General features: G+C 39.7%; 1 protein-coding gene across 6 annotated transcripts in view; it reads right to left on the bottom strand.

The window, feature by feature from the left end:
* The window catches only part of MLLT3 (MLLT3 super elongation complex subunit), a 246,147-nt gene that overhangs the window by 22,844 nt on the left and 197,128 nt on the right, over positions 1–26,175 (bottom strand). For all 6 annotated transcript variants that reach the window (XM_039545641.1, XM_039545640.1, XM_039545643.1 and 3 more), the window contains one exon: positions 717–795. In XM_039545641.1, the coding sequence (XP_039401575.1) occupies positions 717–795 (79 nt within the window). The remainder of the gene's footprint in view (positions 1–716; positions 796–26,175) is intronic.

Genomic DNA, 26,175 nt, shown 5'->3' with positions numbered 1-26,175 from the left:
AAAAACTGGTTTGGCAGGCTCTCCTGGCGGAAACTTACATTTCTTTACTGAGTTCTGAGGGAGCCAAAATTATTAGCCAGAAAAATCTTAATGTGTCCTTAAAGACTAACAATAACGTTCTCTATGTCAGATTATTTTTAAAAGTAAATATATCATTTTGGAAGTTTAAGGGCCTAACTCCTTGAGGTGCTAAGTGCTATCCAACTTTTAATAAATTCACTGTGTGTGTGCATGAGCACACAAGGGCGGCAAAGAGTAGACAGAAATGCTCAGCAACTCATTGGATTGGACTCTAGTCTCATGATTCTTCAAAAGGGATCCACAAATACAGACCCTTATTCCCTACATGAAGTCCGATTAACTCCTGTGGGGCTCCATGCAGGAATAAGGATCTACTGATCCTTCTGCAAAATTATGACTGCAAGATCTTTAGGATCTAGCATCTGTAAAGTAGCTAGCACGTTTCTTGGTGCTATGTAACAAATAAATAACCACCTCTTCTGAATGAAAATATACATTTTTCTCTTTCTGCTTCTTAACATGTTATAATCATGTTCACATACACCTTGAAGAAAAAGGATGAAGCAGAACAGAGGCTAAGTCACTATTTCAGACTGTGAAAAAGACAGAAAAGTGGTAATGAGATGCCATCAATCACGTTACTGGTTGGCCCCTTCATTCCACACTTTTCTCAGTTTCTTTTCCTTGTTTGGTACCTTGTTGTCTGCTGTTCTGAGATGGTGTAAAACTGGAGCTGGAACTTGAGCTTGAACTGGCAGGGCTAGGCTGTTCAGACTTAAAAAAAACAAACACAAACACACAGTAGTAAATACATTTGCTCTAAACTTTAACAACAACAAAAGAGCACAGTTTACTGCTTCATGCACTTCTCTGCAAGGAAAAATGCCACTAAACAGGATGATATTCACAACGATAATTATTTCCTGACCATTTCATGGTGTCAGAGAGCCAGAAGGTGTACAAATTACTATGCATACAAAACATACGCACTGTTACAGGTCATATACAAAAGCTTTGTTTCACAAAACCAATACTCTATACAATAAGCTACCCATGCCCTAATTTGAAAAGTTATACAACACATGGGTTTAAATGACTTTATAATGCAACAGACCTAATGATACAATGCAGGTTTGTCCAACTTTAGTTGCAATGTTTTCCAAATAAATCATGACTAGGACTCTAGGAGGCAGAAGGGACCCAAGTAAAGCAGGCTAGATGACAAACAGAAAAAGCCTAGGACAATTTTTTTTTTTTTTTACCATCACCAAAGGATATATTATATATAAATAAAATATATTTTTCTGCTCCCATTTGAGTTTCTCCTGAGCACACTTTTCCCTTATGGAAAAACCCCACCAACTTTAATAAGGATTGAACTAAAAGGGTTTAATTTTTCTAAAGGTATAGATTTCAATATAACACCTTTCTAAAAAACTGTTAAAACCAACTTTTAGCATTCAATAGAGAATCATAACCTTGCAACAGAATTCTATAGAGAGTATATAATTTTCTATTAATTCTATAAATGACTTAGAATATTTTCTGTAGAACCTTATCAGTTTCATCCATATTAAAATCTATACATTTTTTGCCATAATGGTATACGAGTCTTCTATTGAGTCCTCATGCCTGTTTACCACCATTTTGCAACCACCCCGACGTGACCTCTCCCCCACAACTTTCTATGGCTTCTTCTCTCAATGCCTAAAAATATAAGAGCAAGCAAGCATCTGAAACAAATACAAGACAGCGGAGAAAGCTAAAGGAGAGGCTAAAATCCTCCGACATGAAGAGAAAAATGCCCCACTGGAAGTATGATAACTTGGATTTAGAATTGGAATTTAAAACCCTATTATTAAAAACAAAACCTCCCTAGTCTTTATGTAACTGCATCATTATGATGTGTTACCCAGGTTAAAAGAGAAATCTTCCAACTCTTTTTGGCTATAGACTTTCCCCTCTGATTAATACAGCACTAAATCCTTGTCAAAAATAACAGCAATAATATCTAGTTATTGTAAAGCTCAGTGCTAACTTTCATTTTTCTGCATACAGCTTTCATAAGCCCAACAGTTGTCTTTTTGTCATAAATCAATCTATTGTTGCCCTTCATAATGAGAAGGCAGATTTACAGCCTTTTACCGTCTTTTCTCACAATCAAAAAGATGCCTATTTGGGCAACAGAACATTTTTTTTTCCAATAATGCTTGAGAAAAAAGTAACATCTGTTCCTCTCAAATGAATGACAACTAGAGTTCTCAGACAATTGAAATACAAACTTTGGGCCTGATCCTCCACAAACTTTGAGTAAATCAAGTCAGTGCAGAAGTCTTCGAGAACTAAATGGGACTATTCACACAAGTAGAATTACTCATGCATGGGTAAGCGTTCACATAATCAAACCTGTAGATATAGAGCCTCACACCCACTCCCCCAAAAATAAGAACTGTTGAAATAAGCACTCAGTCACAAAATGGCATTAAAATACTATTTTCCCTTTTTCTAAAATGCCTGGCAAGCCATACAAATATTAAAATGAAGGTCTTTAACTACACAGTATGATCTGACAATACAAACCAAACATTTTGGTCCAAGACTACATCAATAAGGAACAAAAATGGTCAATACAAATGGTAAAGATATCAAGTATCAGGGGATAGCCGTGTTAGTCTGTATCCACAAAAACAACAAGTAGTCCAGTGGCACCTTATAGATTAACATTTATTTGGGCATGAGCTTTCATGTAAAAAAACCCACTTCTTCAGATGATAACATTTTCAAAACGAATTTTAGCCTCTTGCCTAGAGTGGCTTCACAAGTTACTCTAAGGGTTTCCTTTATCTTTCAATTTCTGCTTTTTTACTTGCTGACAACTGGTTTCAACAGGTTGCCATATGTGTTGTATATTTTTGTCAGCTACTATAATTTTCACACAGAAATTGTAACTTATCTAAACTCAACTGCAAATTCTAAGCTTCCATTTTAAATCAGATCCCAGTCACATACCAATATTTGATTTATAATATTTTAAAAATCTGTAAACCATGGCAAAAACGTGTCATGTCCCTTTGGGTGTGTTTAAGGATGCTAAAAGTTCACTGTTTTCATTTTCGGCTAATACCACACTAAAGATTACTTAAAGTAAAAGGCTAACCCTACTAACACTACCAGACATAATGCTTACCACTGCCAACAGTTCCATTGACTTTAATGGAACTGCTTGTAGTGGCAAATACTATTCCCATCAGAAAGTGACTAGCGAATCAGGCCTCAGGAGCAAACAGATGTGTGGTTTGTAAATTCACTTTAATACTCTTCTCATGTTAAGAGATACAATATTACGCTGCTACAATCAAAATTATGCCACATCATAAAATAGTTTTGAGAAATCAAACTGTAGGAACAGGGAAAAGCCACTGAGTACAAGATGTCTTAACACACACTTGTCTTTTCCTTTTAAAGGTTTCTTAATGCCACCTTGAGCTCATTAACATTCTTTGCTTCATTTGCCCTCTCTAGTAACTTATTCCATGAGAGAGAGATTGGCATAAATGTTGAATATTAAGTTCTGGAAACTAAAGTTAGCTTTAAGGGTTCTGAAAAATCCCAGAGGGTCGGGGAGAAAGAGTTGCTTTTAACATAAAAATGAATATTATTTGCAGGAAAAGTTTGCATTGTAGACGAAACTGAAAATATGTTTTCCATGCATGAATATGGATTTGTGTCTAGTGGGTTGACACTTTTTGTTACCAGAGTCTCTCTTTTGTCACTTAAGCAACGCTTTTTTACAGTTTTACAGGCTGTTAGCCCAAGGACCTTGGTATTTATGGCCTTTATTCACTTGGGCTCTCTGTTCTTATCCACTGGTTACTAATCACCAAATAGATTTTTTTTTATGGGTCTGAAATTAGCTTAAAGGATGTCCTTCAACAATGGAAGCCCAGGACAGTACCGGCAAACAGGTTCCCTGATAAGTCCTTTTCCTGTTTTACTAGTTTTCTCTTCCTGCAGACAAACTAATGAGGATTCAGACCCAAACTGTTCATTAGTGCAATGACCCAACATGATTTATTACACGCTTAGCCAGTCTTTCCCCTTCCCCCTCAACTTCTCTCATACTGATACACAGGGGACACTGGCTCCATTATTAAAGGCTGAAAAGCAGTTTTTGCAAAAGATTTTATGAAATGTGTCCCTTTCTTCAACAAGCTCTAAACTTTCTATTTCAGTCAGCAAGTTTTCTTTGTTTAAAAGAAGTACAATATCAATTTATTTCTGATCTACAGAGGACATTTCAGGCAAACTCATCTATTAACATTATACAGCACAGGCTTGTGAAATAAACCACCTTTGAGAATTTTCCGTCAAGGTTTCATTGTTGCATTGGATTTGTAGAAATACTAGTTTAAAGAATACACTATAGATATACAATAAAATCTCTGTTTCTTTACAAGATAGGGAACAATTACAGTTAGTGTTGTTGGGTTTGGGGATTTTTTTGCCTTTGTTTTAGTTTTTATAAAAAGTAGTTTTTGGTTTATGCATAATGATCTAAAAAGATTTGTGTTGTCCTTCTATTATGAATGTTAAAACATGTACCTACTTAAAATAGTGTATAGATTAATATTACTTCCTTGATCATTTCTTTCACAGTTAGCTCAGGTGGGCAAACTATGGCCCATGGGACTTTCCTGCCTGGCGCTTGAGCTCCCGGCCTGGAAGGTTAGCCCCAGGCCCCTCCCCCACTGTCTCTCCTCCCCTGCAGCCACGCAAGCCACACTCTGGGCAGTGGGGTTGCGTTCTCCAGCCGAGCAGCACGGAAACATGTCTGGCTCCAGCTGGGCGGCGCGGCTGCCAGACATGCTGCTCTGAGCGGCTTGGTAAGGGGGCCGAGGGGTTGGATAAGGGGCGGGGGATCCCAAGGGGCAGTCAGGGGACAGGAAGTGGTTGGATGGGGCGGAGGTTCTGGGGGGCGGTCAGGGGACAGGGTATTGGATAAGCGTGGGAGTCCCGGGGGGGCTATCAAGGGGCAAGGGTGTGGATAGGGGTCAGAGCAGTCAAAGGACTGGAAGCAGGGGGGTTGGATAGGGGTGGGGGTCCTGGGAGAGGGCGGTTAGGAGACGAGGGGTAAGGGGGGGTTGGATGGGTCGGGGGTTCTGAGGGGGCAGTCAGGGGGTAGGAATTGGGAGGGGTTCGATAGGGGGCAGGGGCCAGGCTGTTTGGGGAGGCACGGCCTTCCCTACCTGGCCCTCCATACAGTTTTGCAACCCCAATGTGGACCTCAGGCCAAAAGGTTTGCCCACCCCTGAGTTAGCTTCTCAGGAAGACAGTACTTCAAGAAATTGTTTCGGACTTGTCATTTTCCCTTCTGCCAGACTCCTTTAACAAAGGATTTGGGGTGGGAGGGGAGGGGATATTGTTTACTACTTCCTATGGTAAATTGCTATAAATCAGCATTTTTATGTATGTTTTTTCATATTTGCTAACAGTCCTGATGTAGACAGGATAGTCCCATCTTTTTGCTTCTGGATCATCATCACGACAGACAGAATTTTTATCTGTTCTTCTCACTTTTGGCTTCTAAATACCACTGCACATGGGTAACCAACTTCAGCTCTCCTGCTCCTATACTGTCTCTCTCACTGCAGAGAGAGGAAGTGGATGCTTTATTACCTTCCCTGCTAGCAACCAGCCTTCCATTTCAGCCTGGCTCAAGGGGGGAAGCACCAAAGTTGCACACGATGAAAAGAGAGTCAACTCAAGGGGAGAAGGAGTTTGCATCCTAAGTGTGTGTGTGCACGTGCAGTAAGAAGGCCTATATATTGTAAAAGCTCAGATTTCCATGTTACCATATGAATATAAATCTAAATTGAGTTGCCTGTAGATTGCCCAAGCTTGATAACCGTATGTTCCCAAGTAGCAATTGCATCAGAAATAAATCTTAAATTAATATAGATGGGACAGAAATTTTACTAGGTAATAATTTAAAAAAATTAGTCTTTAGATGACCACACCACCAGTGTGAGGTGGGAATTGAAACCATTCAGATAGAAATGGAAATATGTAACTATTGTAACAAAATAATGAGGACTGAAGAATGAAAAACATTACTTTTAGAGCAGCAATTAGTTAAAATTAAGAGTTATCAAGTTATCAAATTAAGTCAGAAAAAACCAATGAGGCATGAAAAAAAAAATCAAACTAAAATAGCAGTTAGTATTTTGCTACAGTAGTTCATGCACAACCCCCAGAAGTCTTATATTGTGAACTACACTATTACTTCTGCATGCTATTGCATTATCCACATGAATAAATGATGCATCTTTCCCCATAATCTACACTGGAAAATTTAAAAAAAACATTATTAATAAAGAAAAATACAATGGGAAAGTTAATTTTATTGCTAATCCAGGACCATATTTTTCTGCCAGAGAATATTACAATAGATGCCAAGAGGTCTGAAAGTGGTTTGTATATTCCCAAACTGAAAAATATGCATTTAATTTTAAAATTGTCTACAGCTGCTGGTACAGTGTCAAGCAGAACTAATGTACGTCTCATGCAATATGCCCTCCACCGTTCCTGCGATAAAAAGGCAGACTAACAATGTTGGATAAAAATCCTGATCACAGTACAAGCATGCTCCTCATCAGCATGCTATTCTACCAATGCAACACTAAATTAAGATCCCTCTTGCAAAGTACACCTCTACCCCACTATAACGCTGTCCTCGGGAGCCAAAAAAAATCTTACTGCGTTATATGTGAAACCGTGTTATATTGAACTTGCTTTGATCCACTGGAGCACACAACCCCGCCCTCCCGGAGCGCTACTTTACCATGTTATATCCAAATTTGTGTTATATCGGGCTGCGTTATATCAGGGTAGAGGTGTATTGTATAACTCCTCAGCTGGTGCTGACGCAAACCACGAGCTTGTAACAAGCGCCTCCTTGTGAAGGGGATAGGTATTGGGAGAAGAGTGACACGGTGACTAGAAAAACCCAATTTAGAAGAGCAGCAGAGTCCCATGCATTAAAACATCATGAGTCAGGCCCCCAAAACATAAGAAGTAATAAACTTTGGGTTGTTTTTATTTGCCTTCTGGTTTCTGAGCCTTTAGGGTGCACTTATGTCAAATTTTCAAGCCTCTTTTATCAGGGCTAAACAATTTTTTTTTTAATGAAAGCTGAAATTCTCTTGCAATCATCTGTCTCCAGAACCTGGAGCTTTAATAAAAACATCAACTGTAATGAGACTCGTGATAAGATCATGAGATTTAGCAACACACCAGTCCTACTCCCACTAAAATAAAAGGGAGATTTGTCACTAAGTTAAATGGGAACAGGATTGGACCCAAAATTCTCTCTCTCTCTCATTGAGTTAACTTTTTCTTAAGAGTTAGACTTTTAGGATTGTAAGCTCTTTGAAGCAGAGGAAGATTTTTCACTATATGCCTGTGCAGGCCCTGGCACGGCAGGATCTATCCCCAATCAGGGCCTCTAGATGAGACTGAAATATAAATAATTATTATAGAGCACATGCTTGAATATTTAGCAACTATAATTTTATGCAAATCAAATTACAGGTAATTTCCTATCACACATATGGTAATTGTATAAAACACTAACCAGAGCCTTCACACCAGCATCAGGGTCCTTATCCTGCAAGACGAACTTGCTTCCATCATGATAAAGACATTGTTAATGTAGTAAGCTGTGACTCAGCACGCAAAATTGGCACATTTAGTAAGAGGCTAATGAAAATAAGGTAATTGCTTCGGTAGTTATGATGTAAAAAATCATTTATGTAAGAAGCCTTGAATACATTATTTCTGAATCCTGACAGGTAAATTAGAAGTTATTAAACTAAACTTTTTAGCCCCCTTGGTGTGAACTGTTTAATGAAGCAGTGTTTAAGAACAGAAGCAGTCCTGCAAAACATGCTTTTTCCATCAGCAAGTTAAACAATGAGAATTACTGCCTGCTAAAGTTAGATTTCTCTGTCCCTTTCTCCAGGTGGAGGAAACAGGTAGGAGGAAGAGTGCAGAAAGGGAAAATTTTATTTATTTTTAGTTTAAAGCAGCTGTCAATGACAGCAAATATATAATCTGGCCTCCCCAATCTATCCACGAAGATCACAAACCCATCAAAAGCAAACATCCTCACAGACTGGTAAAAACCTGGGTTCCATATCTGACATTATTATATATGCATTTATAAACTTACTTTCTTTGTAACAAATCAGACACCGAACATATTACTATCCGCAAGCATCACTGAACTTCAATTCAAATTGCTTCAGTACTTTTTTACAAAGAGAAAATTTTATTTAGAACAAGATTATTCTGGATCTTGAGTAGACCTATGATATTTCATCTTACTTCAGGCATTTTTTTCCCTTGAAATATTTGGTAAAGGAACTCACATTTTCAAGACACAGGATTTGTTTGACTAGATACTGTAAATTGATGGGCTTAGACTGGAGAGTTATACCAAATTAGAAATCATATTCCTGACAACCACATAACTGAACATCATCAGTGAGTGTTCAAAGAACAATACTGTGCTAATTCATGCATCCACTGTATGTTATTATACAGGTCAAGTGCCACCCTCACTTAGATTTAGATATGCTATTGGAAATAAAGGGAAAGTATTATGTACGTGTATAATCTTGTTATACAATTACGAAAAAAAAACAAGTTGAAAGAATGTTAAGGTTACAAAGTCAAAGGCACACAAGTTAGGAAATGCCTGAATTAAGTTTGTCTGTGCAACTTTAATTCACCCCCCACCCCTCGTGTGTATACATTATGATACAGTCTATAATTACATGATTATATAGTATCTTTCCCACAGGACCACTGCTTTATTCAGTGCATGGGATGGACAGGGATCAGGGTTGTGCAGGGAAGAAAACTATTGTCTGTAGAACCCCTTCCTCATTTGATGCATAAAGTTAGAAGGCATGTTGTGAAAGGGGTGAGGGATTGCAAGAAGAGAAAGTCTGGTTTTCAAATTAACTTTTGAATGCTGCCCTAGAGATCTTCCACAGAGATCCTATGGGATGCTGGGCAAATCATACTGTCACAGGTTTCACAAGTGGCCACTGTAGGTACGTCTATGACTGTCCTGGGCCAGCTGACTCAGGTTTGTGGTTCTAAAAATTGCTGTGTAGATGTTTGGGCTCAGGCTGAAGTCCGAGATCTGGGATGCTCCACCCTCTCCACCCTGTGTATTCCTCATTATCTGGGTACCCATCTTCAGACACCTGGAGTGTGAGTTGCAGAAATGCAGCTAGGTCACTGCAACTGGGTTCAACAGAAGCTTTGCTCTTAAGATAAATATGTACTATAAAATATGAAGTACTCTGAAAAGTCAGGCTCTAGGTGGCTTGAATTGGGCACTCAAAATTGACACTTCTGATCATTTTGGTTGTAATCTCTGTGCCTCAATTCCCCATGTGTAAAATGGAGATAATTCCACCTCACAGATTGTTGTGAAGATAACTTTATTAATGTTTGTAAAGATCTAAGATACTATGATAAGAGCATCATAGTAAAGCTCATGAGGAAATTAATAGTTCTGTAATCAGTGCAATAAATCTGTATTGTACCGGCGTGCAGTAAATAATCAATCAGGCCACACAATAAATGAGGAGGATAAAAAGAAATATTGAATAAACTACTCAGTCAGTGAGCACAACCAAGCCTGTGCACTGAATGAGGTGGGGGGCTGTGGAAAAATAGTATGTGATCATGTAATTAAAGAGTATCTGTGCCAGTCTGTACTCACATGATTTAAGGATTGGAAACTGGACAGGAGACTGGAAGGTATGTTGCAAAAGAATGTAGTGTGCACTGGTAAGGAGGAATGAGGCAGAAGTTACAGAATAGGACAGAAGGAAACATGTAGAGAAATGTGAGTGAGGTAGGGACAGGGGCAATAAAGGAAATAGACAGAGAGGGAAAGAAAGGCAGCTTCCCCACCTTAGGAACTAGGAAAAGATTAATAGATGATATATCTTGACTTTAGCAAAGCTTTTGATATGGCCTTGCCAAGAAGTTAAAAAAATATGGATTGGATGAATGGACTAAGGTAGATAGAAAGCTGGCTAGATCGTCGGGCTCAACGAGTAGTGATCAATGGCTCGATGTCTAGTTGGCAGCGGTATCAAGCAGAGTGCCCCAGGGGGTCTGTCCTGGGGCTGGCTTTGTTCAAACTCTTTATTAATGATCTGGATGATGGGATGGATTGCACCCTCAGCAAGTTCACGGATGACACTAAGCTTGGGGGGGAGAGGTAGATACGCTGGAGGGTAGGGATTGGGTCCAGAGTGACCTAGACAAATAGGAGGATTGGGCTAAAAGAAATCTGATGAGGTTCAACAAGGACAGTTGCAGAGTCCTGCACTTAGGACGGAAGAATCTCATGCACTGCTACAGGCTGGGGACCAACTGGCTAAGCAGCAGTTCTGCAGAAAAGGACCTGAGGATTACAGTGGATGAGAAGCTGGATATGAGTCAGTGCGTTCTTGTTGCCAAGAAGGCTAATGGCATATTGAGAGGCATTAGTAGGAGCATTGCCAGCAGATCGGGGGAAGTGATTATTCTCCTCTATTTGACATTGGTGAAGCTGAGGGCAACGAAAATGATTAGGAGGCTGGGACATATGACTTAGGAGGAGAGGCTGAGGGAACTGGGCTTGTTTAGTCTGCAGAAGAGAAGAGTGAGTGGGGATTTAATAGCAGCCTTCGACTTCCTGAAGGAGGAGTTCCAAAGAGGATGGAGCTCAACTGTTCTCAGTGGTGGCAGATGACAGAACAAAGAGCAATGGTCTCAAGCTGCAGGGGGAGAGGTCTAGGTTGGATATTAGGAAAAACTATTTCACTAGGAGGGTGGTGAAGCACTGGAAAGGGTTCCCTAGGGAGGTGGTGGAATCTCTATCCTTAGAGGTTTCTAAGGCCTGGCTTGACAAAGCCCTGGCTGGAATGATTTAATTGGGGTTGGTCCTGCCTTGAGCAGGGGGGTTGGACTAGATGAATTCTTGAGGTCTCCTCCAATCCTAAACTTCTATGATTCCTAAGCAGCCAGTGTGCATTTGTCTGTGTGCCTTCAAGGTTAATCTAGAACATGAAATGATCACACACAAATCTGGGGGATAGGAGTGACTCCCCTAAAGGCTAACAAAGCAGAAGGCAAACAAAAACAAATGTTTAATTTACAATTTTTAAGCCAGTCCAACGAATTTTAGCATCTGTCTCATGCTTTTGAACACTGGGGTTTGACGATACTAGAATTCCAGCCTACTTGTCAATTCTTCGACATTTTCTGCTCTCTTCCCTATGGGCAAATAAGGACTAAATAAAAAAGCTAAGGGCTATAGCAGAGAACTGCAGCAAGAGTTCACTGATTGGAAGCCAGAATGACTCTTGCTGGTCCATAGTTGCCTTTTTTCCTCCTCAAGCAAGCTCCCCATAGTGCCACATTCTGTTCATCCATGCAGAGAGAGCGATACAAGGGATACAAGAAAGAAAGAGGCAGCTTCTCTCCCATACACTGATGAAGCATCACACAGCAATACACGAAGAAGTGAATCTACGATTAGAGGGAACATTAGATTTGGTAGGAGGGTAGTCGTCCTAAACTACCTCAGCTTTGAGGTGTTGATACCCGTAATTAGCATAAGAATACTAAAAATACTTCTAAGATCCATCTGAATGCACATAAAGCCATTACTATGGTTTTTGTTCTAGTCCAGGGGTAGGCAACCTATGGCACACATGCCAAAGGCGGCACAAGAGCTGATTTTCAGTGGCATTCACACTGCCTGGGTCCTGGCCACCGGCCCGGGGTTCTCTGCATTTTAATTTAATTTTAAATGAAGCTTCTTAAACATTTTAGAAACCTTATATAATTAAACTATTGTTGTATGTAAAGTAAATATTATAGACTTATGGAAAGAGACCTTCTAAAAACGTTAAAATGTATTATTGGAACGCGAAACCTTAAATTAGCATGAATAAATGAAGACTCAGCACAGCACTTCTGAAAGGTTGCCGACCCCTGTTCTAGCCTAGTGCGCTTTTGCTTTCTCTCAACTGGGCTTTTGGGCCCACTGGATCCATGGAGCCTAGATCTTGTGGCCCTTCTCAGTTCCCTCTATCTGCTCGCTGTATGGTTTACAGTCACAGAAGAGGGCTCTTCAGTGAGCCCAGGACAGACTAACTGCTAGGCTTCTGTTGTGCACATAACTTTGTGGCTGAGATCTACATCAGGTGAATGACATCCTAAGGGAAAAGCTTTAAAACATGACTCAAGTGTACTTTAAAGGCTCAAAAACTAGAAAACAAAAATTAGAATAATTTTTCCAAATTTCATGATTTTTAAGCCACACATGATTTTTGCAGGGGCCTGACTCATGATTTTTGGATGCTTGCAGTTGGCAATAGTGTACTACACACAGTTTTGTCTTTAGGTATTTCTAACACACCTATCACTGTACTATCTAAACACCTAAGTAAGCATGTGTTCTATGTTAGTACTAATATGTATTTGTGTAATGGTTTTCACCAAAGATTTGCACTTTATATACACACAATTATTCATACAATGTGAACTATGCTTAGTCTTCAAGAAAAAACACAAAACAGATGGCTGTCTCTTCACCACAATTCTTTACCATTCATGGCTCAACAGACATTTTTGTGCTGTAATCTTACCTATTTCACATACCAAACTCAGATTCGTTACTATGAAAAATAATCCTTGTTTGAAAGCTCCCTGTCATTCCATTGCAAATTTAGGATTGCAAGGTATATTTCTTACATTATGAGGTCAGTTTTTTGGTAGCAGAACTTCCTGTGTAGTAAATTAAATCCATTATGTGGCCTCTACACCACAACTAGAAAGTTGCTATCACAAGACTATTTAAACCAAAGAAAATAATTTTCTTTAACAACACAATCCCAGTACTTCTGTTTACATTTAAATTAAGTTGGGCCCAACCCACTATAATTTTGTGCAATACAAATCTAATGTAATTACAGATGTCTGAGGTAATCGTGTTATTACTAAACTAGTAAATTAAGATTTCTTTCCATGTATTATATTCCAGTCAATATCAATCTTGTATTTTATTGTATTCAGAGTATCTGGCACTAATAAATCAAGTAGAGACATCAAATCTACAAAGCATATTCTTTGCCTAAAATTATAAAACTTTACTTGCAAAGTTTTATCTACTTGTAATGATTTACTGCCAAAGCAAAAGTGACTCACCACCACCACTTTGGAGTGTCTATTTCCCTTACCATCCCCCTCCTTGAACTTGTAAAACTCCGAGATCCTATTGTTGCTGTCTAGAATCTTCAGACCATGGGTTTTCATTTAATAATCCTAGCCACTGTAGAGATTTCAGTCCTACCATAGAAGGTGCACATGCATAGGGATCATATTATTTTAATCCAGAGTTACACTACATTAACTGAATTTGCATTAAATCAACTCTGGTAATGAAAAGACTATTTATACAATGAAAAGTAAGAAACTAAAATACTTTCAATCTACATTTATCTTTCCTGTCCTGGTTTACACAATATTTCTGCAGTTGATTATACTAATCATTTAAAAATATATTACTATTATTCCTGATAATGACTAAAATGAGTTCACAGAAAGAAGCAGAGATTTGGGATTTACTTTGGTCCTGAAATCCCATTTCCTACAATCAAAAAAGGGTGAAATGGGGATGGAATTTCCATCAGTCAATGGCTTTCTGATAGAGGTAATGAATGCCAGGACCACTGATTCAGTTACTACAATCCCTGGTATCCATTATCCTTAGATATTTGAAGAATCTTCTCAGATGACAGCAAGGTATTAGAAAAGATATCCTTTCACATCAAAAAAAACCTCAGCTCTTTCCATGATAGTGGGATATGTTATCTGTCTCCTTTAATCATCCTTTTCAGTTGTAGCTCAGAGTGAGAGATAAGTTTTGCAGATCTTTCAAAAGAGACTCAGATGAGAAGTGTAAATTACTATATCCATATCTCCCTACCTCCTAACACTACAGTATGAAACTGACTGCTACAACATGGAATCTAATTTCTGTCAATTTGCCAAATGGTTTATGGCTTAATATGGCAAGCAGCCTCTTCATAAAGATTCTAATATATGCCCCCAAAATTAATAGCATGCAAAAAAATCCTTGATGCAATAAATTACATATAATAATTTCCCCCTAAAGGGATAGTGCTGCTCTGCTACACCTCTGTTCAATAGTTGAAACATTGAGGAGTTCAAAAATAAATCAGCATTAGTTGGCAAATACCATGGCCCTCCAGAGTCTCTCACAAGCAAGCTAGATCAGCAAATCTGTATGAATCTAAATAACAGTTTCAGCTCAAAATAATGTTCTGTAGTATGAGATACCATTAGTTAGACGGGGCATTAAAATCCACATTTGCCTGTGGATTGGCCTCACGACAGATCAGGTTAGCTTAGTGCACAAGCAAGTCAGTAATCACTCCCCGTATCCCCCAGGCCTGTCACAGGTTGTTATCCTACCCTCCTCTAGACCCCACCCAAGCAAGGTGGTTGGGGTTAAGTTGGGGTTGGTCCTGCTTTGAGCAGGGGGTTGCACTAGATCAGGAATGGGCAAACTTTTTGGCCCTAGGGCCACATTGGGTACAGAAATTGTATGGAGGGCCAGGTAGGGAAGGCTGGGGGAAGCTATGCCTCCTCAAACAGGGAGGCATGGCCTGCTCCCCACCCCCTATCCAGCCCCCACTGCTCCCCACCTCTGACTGCCTCCCAGGACTCCCGCATCCTATCCAAACACACCTGCTCTCTGCCTGCTGACCATCCCCCTGGGATGCCCGTCCCCTATCCAATCCTCCCTGCTCCCCATGCCCTGACCACCCCCCTGGAGAATCCCCCCCACCCCCTATCCAACCCTCCCTGCTCTTCCCACCCCATGTGGTGGGGGATCAATCCTTTCCCTGTGCATTTCCCCTGCTCATTTGGCTGCTCTCCCTGGCAACTGGGCAGGGCCCACTCCCTATCTCGGCTTGGCTGCTGAGAGTGGAGGGGGGCCCTGGCTTGCTCTGCCCCTGTCCCTGGCAGCAGGGCCCAGGCCCCTTGACCACGCCCCTGCAACCCGCCCTGCTTCTCGCCCCACCCCCCGAAATTCACCCTGCTCCCTGCCCCCCTGACCGCGCCACCCTGGAGCACCAGGTCTGACGGCGCTATAGCCGTGCCACCCAGCCACAGCTGCAGCTACGCTGCCCAGGCGCTGGGGAAACTGTGAGTGTGAGGGAGGCAGGAAGGGAGGGGAGCAGAAGGGGAGGGGCCAGGGGCTAGCCTCCACCCCGCTGACTGCACTGCTAGGGAGTTGGGTTGGCTCCTCTGCAAGCCCGTCCTGACCCTGCACCCTGGCAGGAGTTTGGGGGGCAGAAGCCAGGGAAGGGTCCTGAGGGCCGGATGTGGCCCACAGGCCGTAGTTTGCCCCCCTCTGGACTAGATAACTTCCTGAGGTCTCTTCCAACCCTAATCTTCTATAATTCTATGATCTTTCAGGGAACAAATGAAAGACACCTGCAATCACTCCATTTTTGAAGGCTATTCAAGTCTCCTGGTGGTCAGATTTACAAAATCTGCTTTCTACAGGGTGAGGTGGTTTTGTTTTTTGTTTTTCTTTGTGAGCCAGCTTTAGCCTTGCTCTGATGCTGCGCGAGGGGAACAAGCCCCGTTTTCCCCACCCCTCAAACGTCCCCCCCCCATGTGCACCTTCCTAGCTCCCTAAAAATATCCACCATGCATTCATCTATCCCCACCATCCAATCCTTCAGTTCAAAATTTGGTCACCCTCATAACCATTCCTACTGTAACATTCCGCGAGGAAAATAAAACACTTTTTTTTACCAATTAGAACAGGGTTCCCCAACATTCCTAAGATACCATATCACATTTAAACAGCTACCACAATACAATCCACCCAGAATGCTGCAGGATTTGTAATGGCACTATCTGATCAGCAGGAAATAACTTATAACTAAGTTAACATGCATGATATTTAAGCATTTGTATTGTGCTTGGGTAATCCTTTCTGTATTCTGTCCATTAAAATGCAACTTGAAGTGATTATTCAGTTTTTAAGTAACATTCAATTAAATTATATGTACACTGTGTTGTGGAAAATTCATTTTAATCATCCGGCTAGATTACAAGCTTCTGAATGGGAAATGTTATGAAAATTAATCTTATGAATATTTGGGGGAGTTTGGCAATGAATCTTCAGGAGAACTGTAGATAAAATGTACAAATCTAGCCAAAGAAAACAACAGTAACTTTGACTGTTCTACATAAAGAGTGAAAGTACATAAAAAAAATCTGGAATATATCAGACTATTTTAGATGCAAGAGGTTATTACTAAAAATGACTGTGTGCTGAAGAGTGGAACAATAATAGTTTAATTATACAAAGCCTTCTACCTGGTCTGCAGCAAAGAGAAAATATATACTAATCCAACATATATGGTGAAATCTGAAAATCACAATCTCATGATCACAGAACTCTGTAGTACGCACATCTATAATTATATCAGCCTGACAAAACTATCATGAATTTACCAGCCCAGACACAAAGTACAATTGTCTGTCCTTTGCTCCAACGGAATGACATAATGAAAACACTGACATTGAATGTACTCATGTAAAATATTTACTTGCTGCAGGCTAACGGGTTAATAGAATTTTATAAGGCTGAAATATAAAAAATAAGGCCCCAATCCAGCAATGCCTTTATGCAGGGGCTTGACTTTATGCACAAGTAATCCCATTGATGTGAATACAATTACACTTCTGAATAAATTTAAGCATCTGTATAAAGTGTTTGCAGCATTCAGGCCTAGAACACTAACTTTATATTATATTGTATTATTTGTTTACCAGTATTTTACATTGAGCAATGTTGAGCAATAATGTAACACATGATTTTGCTGTGAGAATGTCACTGAACTTCCTGATTTTCATGTGATTCAACTTTTAAGCTGGTCACACCAATTTTTTTCAGATATTTTTTAATAGTTTTAAGTTTTTTTCAAATTTGTATAAACCAACAAGGGATTACAGAACAACTACTGTAATAACCACCATCTCTTCTTACATGCAAAGTTACTACCACAGTAGAATCATTACCTACTGAGCTTTTCTCACCTTCCTGGTTCAACAACAATTCATCTTACAACCTACAGAACAGTTTAATGCACAACGGTTAAAATTAAAGTTACTGTAATTAAAGACTGCTGATGCGTAAGTGTCTTTTGGCAAGAACACAAAAATTACTAAGACTGCTGTGGACAGTTCAGAAAGAATATCTAGTAAACATGAAATTATTTGTGAGAAGTCCATTCCAGGAAGGAATTGAAGCAAGGCCTTTAGTAACTGAAAGAGAGAGAGTGTGCGCGCGCGCGCGTGCGTGTGTGTCAGAAGCAACATTAATTGAGGCCTGCAAAGAGGAGTTGTTGTCAAAGCCATCAAATACTAAAATCAGTGAGAGCAGTTATTGCTCTTACAAAAAGGCAGCAACACTAGAGTATCGGGTATTCATAGGCGGTCATCCATCCAGGTCCCAAACTACTTAAAATTTTAGTCTTATTCTTATATTATTTTAATTAATGAGTCTGGTATACTACATCTTTAGGGTCCAATCCTGAAAGGATCTGAGCATCTGATGGGAAGTACTCAACATACTCAACTCCCACTGAATCAAGTGATGCTCAGCAACTTTGCAGGATTGGACCCTGCTTTTTTAAGAGATTTCTTATCAAATTAATATTCCAAGCACACAGCATGTACACTGTAAATTACAGAAAACAGTGGCACAAGAGACAGATTGCTTAGTTAAGTGTGAAATTGTGAAGAATTGGGCTTCATGCATGTGCAAACATGAGTTACTAGTGACCCAATGACCACAGTTTGAGAATTGCTGGTATACGTAAGAGTTCACCCTTTCTTCAAGTGGCAGACAATGAGATACATGTTATTTTGTACTCTTGTATGTTTAATTTTTTTCAGTTATTAAAAAAGGCAGTGCCATGCGCTGTAGATGTCTTACTACAGTAAGTAAGGTTGTTGCGTGCAGCCGGTTTTAGTGAGGACAGACAAAACATTTTTCCATTCATAACAGAAGCTAACAAAATACGCTTTGTATAGCCATATGAAAGGTGTCCATCAGCTTAGTATCCAAGTCCTGATTGCTTCACCCATTCCTCTAGAGGAGCCTCGTTGTTCCCCCACAGAAACACTGACCAAACATAGAGGTGATGTGCTTATATTTCACATGTAGGGCCACCATGTCCACCTATTTGAGCCTAGAGTTTAATACCGTCAGCACAGGAGTACAGTGGGCAAATGACTCCACAACAGTGGCTCCCAGGTACTCGTGTACAATATGCAGCTGGAGCCTTTTACTATTTTTTTTTTTAGTTCATGTGTAAATGCAGAAACTGGGAATAAAATATCAAACAGGAAAGAGATTTTCTCAAGTGTAACTGAGCCACTGGTTGTGGAAGCTGGCTTACTCAGGAGCCAGAGTTCACACAGAGAAAGGTCTCATACAAACACAAGGAGTACAAAACCACAAAGCTCATTGGCTTTTCAATATTTTTGTCTGAAAATTAGCCAGAGTAGTAACACAGTCTAACCTGCAGCAACAAATTAAACCTGTGCTTTAAAAATACTCTCCCCCCTTTTAGCCCCCACAGCGTATTTCAAGTTGAAAATTCCATATGGACGTCTACTTCATTATTGTTATTTCAAACTCTCAACGTTATCTGCTAAAAGATCTTACCTTGGCTCTAAGCCCTGGCAGAAGGTAGGATTTTTCAGCTAATAAGAGCCTGGAAATTTTACAAGACCATGGGGGTTTTAAAAATATTCTTGCACATTCTTAATGGCCAAATTAATAGATCTTATGCCAGATGTAAAGTGGCATTTTATGGTTAACTTTTAAAGGGTACTAATGGGGCAAACTTTTAAGACTACTTTAAGATATGCAAACACTTAATTTAATACAAAACCATATTCACTACTGTACATTCATTGTTTGCAATGGACTTCCTGTAAGGCAGTTTACAATTTTTTTTCCTAAAGAGAAATGTAGTTTAAATAGCTCTCAAGTATTCTGTCTTTTAATAACTGAAGTTCTTCACTATCCTACTGTCTAGGGTTGCTACCACACACAATGCAGTGCATTAAGTGTCATTCCTTCACACTTTTATGGATTAATGCACTTCTGCTGAGTTGGCATTTTCATAGGCTTTAGGATGCCAAAAAACTAATAGTAATAATGTTGTATTAATTGCAGGGATATATACAAAGACACAGAAGGCAAAGAGGATACACAGAATGTGTTGCAAAGTCAGGGGAGCACAACAATCATAGATATCTAACAGAGTTATATGCATTTTCGTGAACATTCAGGGTCAAATTCTGCTCTCACTTTTACTGGCATAAGTGAGGTAAATTTCATGCAAGTCAACGGAGCTGGGATTTAAACAAAAGTTGAATTAGGGACGTTGTCAACTGGAACTCCTAAGCATGTGCTTATTTTTCTGATCTTTGTGACTATAATTCATCTATAATAGTTTCTTTAAAGCCAGACACTACTAGTTTTCTCTGTTATACCTAGTAAACTGGTGACAAATCAATAAGAAGTGCCACAACATCCTCTTCTTCGTTGTTACTCCACTCAGAACAGGCAGCTCTAGCCTGAGGAAACATTTCATATAGATCCAAGACTTCATATTTCCCCATTTCACACAACAGTTAGCAGTTCATGTAAATATTATGAGAATGTCACTATATTTCATGATTCCACAGACAGCGAAAACAAGAAGGTCAAGTACTTTGTTATCGTGCTGCTGCACTATCCCATATAGGAAGCAAGCAGGCAGAATTTTCTTCAACTCAAACATCCTGTCATTGAATTTTTTCTCAAAGTTGTTCTTAAACAAAAAACAAAGATAAAAGAGTCGTTGGAGTTTTCAAGTGGACTGTGCTAGTCTCCCTCTGCCTCAATAAAGCTATAAATCTTATATGTCTTCCTTCTCCTCCCTTCCCTTGATGCCTTGCACTCCTCATACCAAAAGCCAGTAAAACAATTCCCTGGTCCACGTGTGGGATTTCCAACTGTCTGAATATACAAGGGCTTCTGGATAGCTTTGTTAGCTCATATAAATGTTACTAGGTCTTTTAAAAGACCTACAGTATAGTGAACAGAAAGTCTGCTGCTAATGCTAATGTTTAACATATTTTAAAACAATGACACATTTGGAAATTGATGCAGCCAAGAGAGGAGCTCAAAGAAAAATATTTGACTCTTGCCAACAAGCAAGAGTAAGCAAATAGAGAAACAGAACAAAAATGCATCAAATGATGCAGTATATATCACAGCTAACAGAAAAGTCACCACATACATGAACAGTCTATAGGTCATGGGCAGAGAAATAATTCAATGTGTGCAGAGTGCTCATCACCAACCAAAGATGTGCTTGGATCTACTACTCTCCCCCACTCGCCCCCACCCCCAACTGTAATTTTATCATGGTATTTGAAGCTCAAAATGGGGGTTGACCACAGAAAATCAGAGTATAACACTATCTAACTTTCTCAGTCACCTACAAGGCATTGGTAAGCTGCCATGGCTCTGTATTCAAAGATGAAGTTTTAAAGACACCTCAGAGGCTGAATTAGATGTCAGCAGACATAAGTAATGTAGAGGAAACTCCATCTCTGCCCCTCAAATAGGCAGTAGGCAAAAGAACTAAATGTTATGTACAGTAGCACATCACAAGGGATAAGAGGTAAAATCTCAAGTTTGGATGCCTAAAGCTAGGTACCTAAATGCATAGTCTGATTTTTAGAGATAAAGAGCACACACAGCTCTTACTCGCTACATTTACACTACACTCCAATATCAGCGGTGTGTGGGGTAGGCATAGCCACATGCTGTAGCGAAAAGCAAGTTGCGTCCACACTGTGGTGCATAACCACTGGTGTCAGGGAAAGGCTCTGGCAGAGAGAACGCAGCAGGGGAAAGCTTCAGCAGTTTCCCACTGCAGGAGCCTTTCCCTGCTGCCTCCCCATTGCCAGAGTCTTTTCCTGCAGTGGGGAAAGTCTCCAGCAGCAGGGAGGCAGCAGGATGGGAAAAACTCTGCTTGGGTTATGGAAAACTGTGTAAGGTACATACCCACAGGCTTCAGGTCTGCCATTACTGTAGTCACTTAAGCAATGCCTGTCTACAATGCTATTTATACCCATGCTAAGAGGGTATGTACTCTACATGCCACCAAAAGGAGTGTGCAGTGTAGACACATCTATTGCCTTATATACTGATAAGAGATACCATGCCATGCCCCATCCCAGTCCACTGAATGCGGGGCATAAGCAGGGAGGAAAAAACAATGCATAGTATGGCAGAGCACCACTGCTCTCCTGCAATTACCTGCCTGCCAAATCAGCCCCTTGGGGCTATGAACAGCCAGACATAACTTACAGCAACATCAGGAAGCTCTAAAATAGGTTGAGAGACTGGGCTGGTGTCAGGATGGTCAAAATTGATTATTCCATCACTGCTACAAGCCCGAACCAAGAACTTTGCAATTACTGTATGTATTTAATTCCTTTAAACAATGTTAATTCTCACCTTTCTTTTTTCCTTTTTATAAATAAAACTTTAGATTTTAGATACTAATAGATTGGCATCAGCGTGATTTTGGGGTAAGATCTGAGTTATATATTGAGTTGGGTGCCTGGCTGGTTCTTTGGGATCAGAAGAACTTTTATTTGATGAGACTGGTTGTAAAGAACCAATCATCCCTAAAGGCTAGTGTTCTGGGGGGTAATACAGGGACTGGAACACCAAAGGAAACTGCTTTTATGATATCTTGTTAGCCAGCGTGGTGAGACCAAAGTTTACTTAAGTTGCTTGTTTGGTATATCTCATGGGAGAATAACCACCAGTTTTGGGTTGTGTTTGCCCTATTTATCAGCAGTTTGTTCTGAATTTGGCGTTTTCAGTCCTGACTCACAAAGGCACAGTTACACCTTCACAAAATTTCTCAGTTGAATAATTAATATATTGATTACTAATAGTTACTGACACTATTTCACATTGTGTGTGATCTGCAATATTTCACTTAAAGCATTAAAAAAGCATCCAAAACTAGAAAAAATATGTCATTTGGTAACTAACAGATTATAGCTTTACTCAAAAATGTTATTGTTGCTTTGGTGGCCTGACATTTGTATTACTGCAGTTGAATTATAGAAATTGATCTGTAATCTGATTCTAATTCAAGTTGTAAAAAAAAGCCACTTAATGAACAAACATTTAAGTGACTATTGAAAATATATAGTCGATCTTTGTCGTAAAACTGTAAATTGTCTGTGCATCAAACCTAACTACACCACAGAGAGTAAATCAGTTAAAGTTACAGAGGAGAGAAAACATTTGACCAAGACATGTAAAACTAAACCTTATAGTCTAACCATGCCCATTGGAGAAGTATCTTCCTAGCTTCAGGAAGTTACGGATTGGTTCATTTCTTGCAGCATGACCAGAACTGAACACACAGTTCAAGATGAGGGCATATAATCCACTTACGTACGGTAATAGTATTATAATATTTTCATTACTGCTGTTGTCTATTCCTTTAGTACAACCTAACATCTTTTGACCATCACTGTAAATAGTACAAATGCTCTTCACTGAGCTTTTCACAAAGATATCTAGTTCTTTTCCTGAGCATCTACAGTTAGTTTAGAACCCATTAACATATTTGAGTGATTCAAATGGTTTCTTCATGCATAGCGTTCCACTTGCCTACACTGAATTTCATCAGCCATCATGTTGCTCACACACTTGCCTCTGTTCGGGTCTTTTAAAGTTCCTTCCACTCTTCACTAGTTTTGACTAATCTGTATGCCACCTGTAGGTTTTACCACCATCCTGCTCACCCCCCTTTTCCAGATCATTATGGGGCTGTATGGATTGCCAAGGATCCTAGGGACAGAATCCTGTCTTGAACAGGCACTCAGAACAGCCAGCTCTGCTTCTGGAGTTCCTCTTTGAAGGGGCACTACTAGCTGCTATGGGCAGTGAACAAAAGCAGCCTATAGACCTCTAAGTCTGAATTTCAGTAGTATTTTAGTTCAATGTCAAGGTATCCCTCAGGTATTCCACTACAATCACTGACAAGTGATAAACAGCACTGCAAATAGCGCTTGCGTCATGGAATCCTACTTTGTATTAAAAATGAAGGCACTTGTGGATTTTAATTGGGATACTGAAAAAAGTCAGATGCAGTAGGATCACAACAGCCAAGTTACAGAACACACATTCAGAATCATTAAGCACCATAAACTCTAAATGCTCATAATAGTGTCAGAAATCCCCAATTCCCATTTTACATAAATTGGGCTATAGAGCTCCCAAAGTAGCACACATTTCCTTGATTTCTGTAGCTTTACAATCCCAACTAGTGTTGCAGTAACCTTCCTTTTTGCCTTAAATGCTTCTCTCAAGGGGAAAGAGGGAAAACTGACTGGCTGAAGAGTCAAATAATAATACTACATGCCTGAAGTAAAGGCTTATGCCTGCAGAATTTGAACTTTTGAAATGATTTTAGTTTATCTGTGAAGCTCTAGGTAACTGCTAAGTCTTAACAATGCTGAATCTTCTCTTAACATGTTAAAATTAATTCAGCTCAAGACTGACAACAAGCATGAGCAATTTCAGCCTTATGGGTAATTTTTTTCAGAAAGTTATAAAGCCACTGGCAACAAGGATTTAGAATGAAAATGCCATCTCAACCATAGCTGTAACATTGCTAGTCCCATCCTATAAAGAGAATTCTGTTCAGCTATGTACCTTGCAAGTTTTACAGCCTTTGCATGCACATGGGGAACAGTCATTAAAAAGCCACTTTAGAAATAAAATAAAGACCTTCTCTGCTTGTGACAAGCTTCCATCATGTGAAAATCAAAAGCTGATGCCTCCACAGTGGGATATTTATTGCCGGTTCCAGACAGTTTAAACAGGGCTATGAATAGGGTAGGGCAGAGGAGGCATACAACAAGCTAGAAGAAGAGTTAAAATAAAAATTCCACTTGGGTGGTTTGAAGAGTTCCTTTCCACACTAACCAGCATCTCCACCCCTACACATAGTGTCGATATCCACTGAGATTCCTCTACTACCTTTAGAGAGTATTTTAATTCCCTTCTCCCTGCCTCTACCCATCTCCCCATAGAAGATGCTATCACAGACCAAGTCTACTAAGAGAAGTGATTAAAACTCTTATCTCGAGAGCCAAGTAGCATTTAAAAACTGATGAATGTGCAGGCTAGGCAAAAGTTTTCAGAAAAATACCCAATTTTTTTATTTTTTTTTTAGTTAGTCTTAGGTCACTTCACTGTTCTAAATTCATTCTGAAGAGGAATGATCCTTGAAAATAATTCAGGATAGGTTAAGGAACCTTTTCTTTTTTCCTTCCTTTTTTTAAAAAATGTTTTCTGCTTGGATTTTGCAATTAACTCTCATTTCTCCTACTCTAATTACAATTTTATTTCTTCAAATATCTATTTGTATAATTTTTTTCTAATATACTAAGTAGAATTACATAAGAACATAAGAAGGGCCATACTAGGTCAGACCAAAGATCCATTGAGCCCCATTATCTTGTCTTCCGACAGTGGCCAATGCCAGGTGCCCAGAGGGAATGAACAGAACAGATAATCATCAAGTAATCCATTCCTTATCGCCCATTCCCAGCTTCTGGCAAACAAAGGCTAGGGACACCATTCCTTACCCATCCTGGCTAATAGCCATTTATGGACTTAACCACCATGAATTTATCCAGTTCTCTTTTAAATGCTGTTATAGTCCTAGCCTTCACAACCTCCTCAGGTAAGGAGTTCCACAAGTTGACTGTGTGCTGCATGAAGAAGAACTTCCTTTTATTTGTTTTAAACCTGCTGCCTACTAATTTCATTTGGTGACTCCTAGTTCTTATTGGATCACTATATTATACATGTTAGAGGCATACAGAAATGCACATAAGCATTTCAGAAGTGTAAAAACAAAAATAATGTAATGAAAGGGAAAACCGCTAGCACTCAGGGGAGACTGGACTATCTCAAAAACCAAAAGGAATAGTGTTAGAGTAAGGGAGAGTAAAGGGGAAGCTCTTCTTTCTCCTCTCTCTTCTCCTTTCCTCCATTTGCAGAGCTTTTCCCTCTCAGATAGTGAGGTGAAGACAATCCACTATTCAGTCAACCAACCACCTTACAGATAAGTTGTGGGACAACCCACCTGCCACCACCACTCCTGCTGCTGTAGAATAACTACCAGGTGGAAGGATTATTTAAGAGCCTCTATACGATGCTACGGAATGGGTTCAAGAATGGTGGATCAAAGGTTGAAGGATGGATGGCTAGGAGTTTGGGTAGTAGTGGGAGAAAGGACTAATGGATTTTGGCCAAGAATGTGGGACTTGGGTCATATTTTGCCCATGGACGGTAATATATAGCAGCAGTTGACATAGACAGTTTTTGAGGTTGCTCTTTTTTTTGGAGTTTTGACAGCACATCACTAATCTGGTATCAGAAACATACAATATTTTATAAATGCTGGCCTAACTATTTACATGCAGAAATATTGTGGCATTATCTCCTTTCATTGGAAGGCACAAAACAAACTGATTGACTCATACACCTCAAAATGCGTCAGACTACTAGACCTCTTCATTCTCAGTTCATCTGAGCAGTGCTCTCCTGCCCACTCCCCATCAAGAAAGCATGGACACTAAATTTTTATGAAGATCATATATATTAATCATGCTATCCTGGCCACGAGCATTACCAATGAACTCAAGTGTACAGAGTTACCAGGAAACTGCCGTACAATACTCTCAGACACAAATAATTACACTTGCCATTCCCGGACTCTCCTTTTTTTTTTTTTTTTTTTTTTTAATATTCCCATTCACCAAAATACAGCCAACAACAAAAAATAGCTCATACTTTGAGCTGGACAGAACTGCTAAAAGTTTGCTATGATTTACCTGTCTTCCTTCCATTTTGGA

Source organism: Mauremys reevesii, linkage group 6, assembly GCF_016161935.1.
Source record: "Mauremys reevesii isolate NIE-2019 linkage group 6, ASM1616193v1, whole genome shotgun sequence".
Classification (NCBI taxonomy): Eukaryota; Metazoa; Chordata; order Testudines; family Geoemydidae; genus Mauremys; species Mauremys reevesii.
The sequence above is the reverse complement of the archived record's forward strand: the minus strand, read 5'-3'. Positions and strand labels throughout refer to the sequence as shown.